This window comes from Urocampus carinirostris, chromosome 20 (genome assembly GCF_059441175.1).
Source record: "Urocampus carinirostris isolate Australia breed hairy pipefish chromosome 20, RoL_Ucar_1.0, whole genome shotgun sequence".
Classification (NCBI taxonomy): domain Eukaryota; kingdom Metazoa; phylum Chordata; class Actinopteri; order Syngnathiformes; family Syngnathidae; genus Urocampus; species Urocampus carinirostris.
In genome coordinates this window covers 2,140,439-2,149,325 of record NC_142368.1, presented here as the reverse complement: position 1 = coordinate 2,149,325, position 8,887 = coordinate 2,140,439, and the positions used below count along the sequence as shown (strand labels likewise).

General features: G+C 43.1%; 1 protein-coding gene across 1 annotated transcript in view; it reads left to right on the top strand.

Moving 5' to 3' along the window:
- The first annotated feature begins 536 nt into the window (after window positions 1-536).
- The window catches only part of eva1aa (eva-1 homolog A, regulator of programmed cell death a), a 74,080-nt gene continuing 65,729 nt past the window's right edge, over window positions 537-8,887 (top strand). Inside the window, exon 1 of the mRNA XM_088324843.1 lies at window positions 537-813. Within this exon, the coding sequence (XP_088180969.1) occupies window positions 723-813 (91 nt within the window). The 5' untranslated portion in view covers window positions 537-722. The remainder of the gene's footprint in view (window positions 814-8,887) is intronic.

Below are 8,887 nucleotides of genomic sequence, written 5' to 3'. Positions count from 1 at the left end.
TTACGAGAACCTCACAGTGACTGGTGAGCTATTTTCAGAACAGGTCCGTGGGCACCTCAGCTCTCCTCAGGGGGGCACCACCTTGGAGACTCCTGGTCTACACGAACCGCAAGGACCACAAATGACCACTGGGTGGCGGCGTTGTTTTAAAGGAATAGTTCGATTGAACTTGTAATTGATGATTTCGTCTTTATTTGTTGATTGAAGTAAATTATCATATATACGAATTTCTTTTTATATATTTCGAAGGGAAAGGAACCTTTTTTTGTCATGTTTCAGTTCATTCAAGGGGGGGCATGCATTGTGTATTTTACTTTGTTTTGTAAACATCTTATTCTTTAAAGCAGGATTCTCCTCTTCTCTCCTTTCTCCTGACACGCGATACTCGCAACAGCACCATTTCGGTCCAGTTGTTTCTGCAGGTGTCAGGAAGCTTGCAAAGGGGGCGACACTCCTCCAGGTGGGCTCCTTCCTCCTCCATTTTCTTCCTCATCCTCCTCCTCCTCCATTCCGAGTAGTTCAAAGAAGAAGAAGGAAGCATGCAGCTGCAGCCCGGAGACTCACACATCGGAGCAGGCGGCTCCATCCCAGCCCAGGGCGCGCTGAGGGGACATTGAACGCCTCACGCGCGCCTCTCGGAACCTTCGGAACTTTTACTCCGATTTTTTGGGGGATTTACTCATGCCAAGAAGGAATTTATACGCACCTTTGAGGCTTCAAGGATGTTCCACCTCGATGGGACTCTTGCAGCCCTCACAACTTTTGTGCTCCTGTTGCTTTGCGATCTTTGCGAAGGCTCCTCGGATTTATCAGGTTAGTTTTGTTTACTGCGCACGCGTGATTTAAAAATAAGAAATCGGGTTTTAATGGAGTCTTGGTTACGTCGTTACTAGCTTTCGGTTACTTTTTTTTTGTTCCCGGGTAGCACGAAAGTTACCAGTTTGACATTCTTTCCCTAAAAATAGCAACACTATAAAGCGCACCGGATTATGAGGCGCACCCCCCAAAATAGTGTCATGTATTAGTCATATAAAAGGCGCACTGGACTGTATACGGCGCAAGGAATTAACACTTCAGTAAGAGCCAAGGGTGGGAAGTTCAAAAGAAATATCGATATTATCGATACCGAGCGAGTACTGGATTGGATCTATACTATTGACTTAAGATCAATACGGTCTTCCCCTTTTAACTTTCACTATAACATTTGTTGGCCTAGAGAGGGATGGGCACCACCAGGCTGTACTTGCCCAAGACACACCACAGAAAATGGTGCCCCTACGACCCTAGTAGTTAAGGGATCTATATACAGTGCTTATAGTGCTTCGTAAGATAAATACATACATTTGAACTCTCAAATTAGATTAAATTGTATAATTACATTTTTTTTGCATAGGTTCTGGACTATCATTCGTACATTGAATTTGTTTGTAAGTTGCTTCAGTGCTATATTTTTTATGTTTAAGGTTTATATAAGTGTCAAGACCAGAGCGGGGACAGGACCACTTGCGTTGCGTTTCTCACAAGTTTTATTGGAAGAAAGAGAAAGGGTCAGTAGCCGGGACAGGAGAGCAAAAACGTGGTCGTGTCGGAAGCGAGTCGTGAACCAGGAAAGGAGAGTAGACGTGGTGAGGGACAAAAGAGGTCAAAAGCTGGGACGGGAGAGTAGACGTGGTCAGGATAAAAAAAAAAGGGTCGAAGCCGGGGGACAGACGGGAGCAAAAACAGGTGGGAGTCAGGGTCAAAAAAAGGCTTGCCTATGGACTTTGTGTTCATTTATATCTTTCAAGACGAAATTTCTGTTTAATCCACCCTTCAACATTCGTCTCTGTCTCTGTGAGTAAAAATAGCGTGGTAATGAGATAAAATCCAATGCTGTTTCATGCGTCATGTAAAAAACTGTTGGTCATGTGGATAAGTGGTACTCTCACTGCTGCATTTTGCGTTTGATTCCCGTTGCGTACAATGCTCTGCGATTATGGTCAGTGTTGTTTTTAATCGATCAATCATTGCACAAATACGACAGCATACCATAAAACCGTGGGTGGTTACACACACATATAAATACAGAATGGCTTTCCAATCTTATCTGCCATATATAAGGCACACTTTCAGATTTCTGGCCAATTTGGGATTTTCAGGTGCGCCTTATAGTCCAGAAAATACGGTACTAGGTTATTACCATCTTTTTACTAGGTTGTATTTATTACTGTATAAGTAAAGTTAATAAAAGCTCAGTCAACCACACATCATATCAGTTCAAAATCAAAGGTCCTAGAAAATCACAATCCCCCTTCACTGGTCCACAAGCTACTCAGGTGTTCTTAAGGGGCTACCGGGGGCTCAGGGGCCCCATGTTAGGGACCACAGGTGTGCCTGTTATTTATGTCCTGAAGTTTGTTGTTTGCACACCAGCCCGGTTGTTTTAAAGTTAATCAATAACGGTTCGGTAGAATAGTAAACTTTGGCATGCGGTTGTTTTTCAAAATAAAATTAGGAAATTGACGAATGGCTTCTAAAGTGTGCAAAGGTTTTAGTCGTCTATCGTGCTATTTTACACGATGACTTGTGTTGCCATGGTGACCAAACGGTGTTATTCATACTTGGATGGAGACATTGTTGGACTGAGATGTTGGTGCTGATTGGCTTTGAAAAAAATTTTAAGAAAAAAATAATAGGCTGAAATCTACACAAGACAATTTACACTCACTCACAAAATTTACTATTTTCAGTATATTACAAATAAAACAATGTGAATATTTGCTAGCACGACTGGCTGGAGTGGCCAAATGGATTAACTATAATGAAAGGGCACAAAAAAACGTTTGGCGCATGAGTAACACTGCATATCGTCCTGAAAACACCATTCCCACTGTCAAACATGGTGGTAGCAGCATCATGCTCTCCAGTTGCTATGGGAGTGGTAAGACTGTTTGAGTTAATGGGAAAATGGATAGAGCCAAATGCAGGGCAGTTTTGGCAGAAAATCGATTGGAATCTGCAAGAGACCCGAGAATGGGGAGCTGGTTCAACTTCCAACAGGCACAAATACCCTTAACATGAAGCTAATTCTACAAAAATGGTTTAGAACGAATCATATAAAGGTGTTAGAATGGCCAGGCCAAAGTCCAGACAAAGGCCTCTTAAAGAAATCTTATTTTAGGATGTTTTAATATTATATGTGCAGCCACAATTTTACTAAGATCGAAAGAGTATTTTGCGAATGTAGCTCGTACCGGTGGTGCTTTTAGCATTTAACAACCACTTACTTTTCACAGATGAGCTTTATAACTTATGTATCTTTTTTCCCTGTTTCCTTCTCTAGCCACTCATGTCACTCACTTGGCTGCAAGTTATCGCTCGCTACACTTAACTGCCACTTACTTCACACAGGTGATGGTTGCCGAGTCATATGATTCAGGCATTTTGCACTTTTTTTGCAGGTTCCTTCTCGAGCCACTCTGTTAGTGTTAGCTTTCAGAGCCGAGGCTTGCATAAGATCGTTGCAGAGTCCTATGATTCCCCAATTTTCCATTTTTTCCCACTGTTTTCTTCTCCATTCAGCCATGTTAGAAACTCGGCTCCAGGCTATGGTTGCTATTGTTATTGTTAGCTGATCTTGCCTCCTCCTTGAGTGTAAATCGCCTTCCACAGCTAGTCGTCCAAGGGATAATCACTGAGTCCCGTGATTCAACCATCTTCTACTTATCTGTCACTGTTTCCTTCTCTAGCCTCTCATGTTAGCCCCTCGGCTGGAGGCTGTAGCTCGTGGGTAGCCTTAAATATTATTGTATGCTGCTCTTGCTTCGTCCTTCAGTGTCACTTGCCTTCCGTAGCATCTGATGCCAGTGATTATCACTGAGCTCCGGGATTCAGGAATCTTCCACTTTTGTTCTCACTGGTTCCTTTTCTAGCCTCTCATTCTAAACACTTGGCTGCAGGTTATGGCTTGACGCTAGCTATTGCAATTGTTAGCTGTTCCTGCTTTGTTCTTTGGTGTCACGTGCCTTCCATAGCGCCTCATGCAAGTGAACGTTGCCAAGTTTTCTGATCCAGGCATCCGTGTCTTTTTTCCACTTGTTCCTTCTCTAGCCACCCATGTTAGCCACTCAGCTCCAGATCGTGGCATGCACTAGAATCTTTAGTGATTGTTAGCTGTTCCTGCTTTGTCTTTCCGTGTCACTCGCCTTCTACAGCTGCTCATGCAAGCGAATGTCGCCGAGTTCTGCGATGGACTTTTTCCCACTGTTTCCTTCTCCAGCCACTCACGTATATAACGCACTGATACTGTTATTTGTCGCTTATTTTTCCATTCTTGTGCTTCTATGTAAATAAATAACAACAGAATTTGGTTAAAGTGTTACTTAATGGAACGATTATTTAGACAATCTTCCTCGATTTACAGCTCAGACATTAAATAAAACAATACTGTGTATTATTCTTGATGTGGCGTTATAAAGATATTCATACCCGTGACGCAAGCTACCCTGCTCCGAAAGGCAACGGAGAAGGTCAACTCAGCTAATGAGGCCGCGTGTGGTATTAACAGCAATTGCAGAGCCCCAGGCAGGACTGTAAGTTTTGTTTACTGGGTCGTAAAACGCCAAGACGGCTTTGTGTGGCTCTTAATTGGTCTCTAATGGCCGTAACGGTCGCTAAGTGCCGCGTTAAGGTGCACTTCTGCATTGCGGCGAAATCCGAATTAAAGGCAAATTGTGAAAACAGATTTTGGTTATTTTTAACAAGATCGTGTCCCCTGACTTCCCATTGAAACACGTACAGGTCGCATCTTCGGTGGGGATAAACTGGGGGACAAAGGCGTCCTTTCGCGCTTGCATTCTTGACTGTCCAGCGTCTCCGAGGAGACCGGCAGGAGGCTTTGCGGGTCCAACATCTGTCTGTAGAGCAGATGCAGCAAATGGGCGGGGTTAACTGAGGTCACTCAAGTGCATAGTAACTCTGGGTTTTATTTCGGCTAAAGCGGACGCAAGCCATATTTAAAAGTCGTGTCCGTAATTTGTAAATATTCTAATTGCTGACGCTGGCTAAAATAATTGCAGTTTTTGTCAAGCTTGCTGCACAATTATGTGACTTTCTGCTGTACACCTGGACACATATAGGAAAAAAACAATATTATGATGGACAGGTTTGAAAGAAAAACCCTGAATCAAGCAGCAGGTAGAGGAGAAGAGCCCTAATGCATTTCTAATGGCAATGGACTCCGGCGCTTCATCACTCTTGCTGCTGCTGGACATTAGTGCTGCATTTGACACTGTGGACCATAATATCTTACTAGAACGGTCTGAAAAATGGATTTGTCTCTCAGGGACCGTCCTCTTATGGTTCAGATCCTACCTCTCAGATAGGACGCACTGTGTTAAATATGGTGAAATGACATCTGAGCTCTTTAGTGGTGTTACCTGTGGTGTTCCGCAGGGTTCAGTACTTGGCCCCCTTCTTTACATGCTTCCATGAGGTGATATTATTCGCAAGTGTAATATCAGTTTTCATTGCTATGCAGATGACACTCAACTATATCTACCTATGGAGGAATCTGCCACACTAAACTGTGGAAATTTGGAGGCCTGTCTCACTGAGATAAAAGAATGGATGCCACTCAACTTCTTGCGCCTTAACTCTAAAAAGACCGAAATGTTAGTCATTGGTCCATCTAAATGCCGTGACTTGTTCTCAAAAACTGCTGTGAACATTGACAAATGTCATATCACCCAGAGTGACTCAGTCAAAAATGTAGGTGTCATATTTGGCCCCGATCTGTCCTTTCAAACACACGTTAAGAATACTACTAGAACAGCTTTTTTTCATCTTCGCAACATTGCTAAAATTCGCTCTGTGCCGTCTCAGTCGGATGCGGAGATTATAATTCACGCGTTTGTTACCTCCCGTCTAGATTACTGGAATGCACTACTCTCCGGTCTCCCGAAGTCCAAAATCAAGAGCCTTCAGCTGATACAAAATGCTGCAGCGAGGCTTTTAACTAAGACAAGAAAGTTTGATCACATGACCCCAATTTTAGCTAACCTGCATTTGCTCCCTGTTAGCTTAAGATGTGATTTTAAGGTTTTGTTGGTAGTATAAAAAAATCATACATGGACTTGCTCCCCACATATCTTTCAGATTTAATATTCCCCTATGTTTCGGTCCCGGGCCTTGATTCTGAAAACGCTGGTCTACTAGTGATCCCAAGAGCCAAGAAGAGATCCGCAGGTTCGAGAGCGTTGCTGTGGAATGCTCGTCCCCCTGATATTCAATCTGCAACCTCAGTGAAAATGTTTAAATCTAAGCTTAAAACACACTTCTACTCTATAGCATATGAATAGCCTATATTTTATGTTGACAATATCTGTGTATCATAAATGGTTCCCACCTGACAGATAGTCACTCAATATAGCTGGTTAACGGATTAACTGCGAAAATCAAGGGAAGACTTTACATTTTGTTAGTAGTTGAAGGTTAATCCTGACTGCGTCTTCTCTCAGGACTCCCCCTGAACATGCAAGTGTGTGGGCCAGGTGAGCAAATCTGGCTTTGAATCTGTTACGAGTTTGTTAGCTCAATTAAAAGAATGCGAAACTGCCCGTGGGTGGGTGAGGTATACGCGGCTATTATGCAGGATTTATGATCCTTACTTTGAAGTCTTGGGGTCGAGTTGCGCCACAGACGAGACTGGAGACAACCAAATAATCTTCGTGTTTGTGTATCGGCGACCGATAATGGTGTTGAAAGGGTCGCTAAACACAAATACATAAAAGCAGACGTTGCACCTGTGCTTTTGAATAGGAAAAGGCGGGGTTACTCGAAGCACAACAATCAAACTGTATTGGTTGAGTTTGCGGTTTCTTCTAGCGCTTCATAAGTCTAGTCTGCCTTAAGAACACTAAGGAACAATTTCACGGACATTCCAGAGCGTACTGGCAAAGCGTGAGGCGATGACATGATTCAGGTGAAAATATGCTTGAGTCAAGTCTGGGCGCACGAGACACATTAATGGGCGCAAATCAAAATAATGATAAAAAATAAGAAGAAAACAATTGTTTCTTAAATACAATTGGAACAAGGAAAATGTTGCATAGGATCAATGTTAACCTTAGATAGTTAGAATGTGCTCTGCTTCGGTTGTGAATTGCTAGAATTTTCTCCACCAAACTATTGAAACTTTTGGGCCAGGTTTTGCTTGCAGTAACCAAAATTGGCCAATTGGAGATAGTGAAATAGTCACTAGCAAGAAGGTAGGCTAACGTTAGCACATGTAGCCTTCTAGTCTCAAATTATAAAACGCCAGACTGACCCATGAATCAACATTGGTTTGTCATTGACTCAGAGTTTTATAGTTCTTGGCATACACAGTAAAAAAGTACAGCAGTCAAATAGTACCGCTAAGTCTAAAGCTATGGCCTAGCATGAGGGTCAACTAATGTTAGAACATGTGGCTTGGGGTCTAAAATTGTAAAATGCAGCACTGACTCATGAATTAACACTGGTGAAACCCTGGCTGACATGATTACAGGTACTTGTAATGCTTGAAAAGGCTTAAATTCTAAGATTGTGTTATTAAGGTTTGAAAAGTTCTCGGATTTTGTTGCCATATTTCCTGGCAGTCAGACTCGATAGACCTGCCTAAAAATGACTGCTTCTCTGCTTTTACTGCACTATTTATTCCAACCTTGTGACTAACGGCAGCTGACATAAGTACGTACGGCGTCTCCATATGAAACGTCATTGACCCCTACGTGTTGCACCCAAGAGGACAGTTTCAAGATGCCAAGTACTGGATACATTGGGGAATTGGGTTTAAAGTGCTTAAAAGTGCTTGAATTTGGCCAAGGAAAAAGGTGTATTAACCCTTAAAGTAGTACTTGATAGCATCCGCTAGCACCTAGGATAACTGTTAACAATTACCACAGTCTTGGTTGTCATTGATCACTACTTAGTGTACATTGTTAACCATTCGTGGTACTTCATGAAAGACATATCCTCCAGACTGGACAGAGAGCAGCCGATGATTTTTTGGGTGGTTTTGTTGATGACCCTCTGTTCTTTTGTCGGTTGTGCTAACGCAAGTCGTGTCATACAAGACCTAGCACGATGAACTGCGCGGAGCCAAGTCAAAGGTAGAATCTCGTGTGGCGTGTTACGAAAGAATCTTCTGCGCTGAACTCTGAGACGTTTCCAAATGGAATTGATGTAGCGTAATTAGAGAGAGTTGTCATGTGTGCAGCAGCATATCACCCCCCACTTAAGTGTGCTGTTAAATTATGACGTGCTTTGATGCCCCCCCCCCCCCCATGTTCAGTCTTCCGTGGTTTCCTGGGACATGATTTATGTTCTACATGTCTTACCTTTAGGTCCTTCCTTTTATTTTTCCCAACCCCGAGAGTATTCCCGACTGAAGGAATATTGTAGTTTTGCAGTTTGATGAAAAGCTGGTGAGGTGGGGGTGCAGAGGTAGGTGTGGGTGGGGGGCAAGTCTGAACAAGGAGGCTTTGTACAGCCCCCCAACTGCGTGGCCCTGACAGTCTGCATTACAACACGCTACAGCGGCCTGCTCTGCTAAGCAATGCTAATCTGTTGCTTTCTGGGCCCCTTCGGACGGGTTCAGGTGAGTAGTGTTTGGGTAATGCGCCAAAATGTTTTTCGAGAATGATATCTCATAACCATGTTCATAAACCATTTGGCTAGATCATATAGGTTGATCCAGAAGCAAAAAGTTGTTTAGGATTAGTAAAACGATCCCAGAAAGCACAGAACCAGGCAAAGCAAACCATGCGTACATCCTTGATACACAACCAGCAGGTAGCCTTTGACAATTAGTCTGTTTTTCGGTGCTTTGGAAGTCCATCTGTCTGCTAAGTCCCACTGGGCGTGTCTA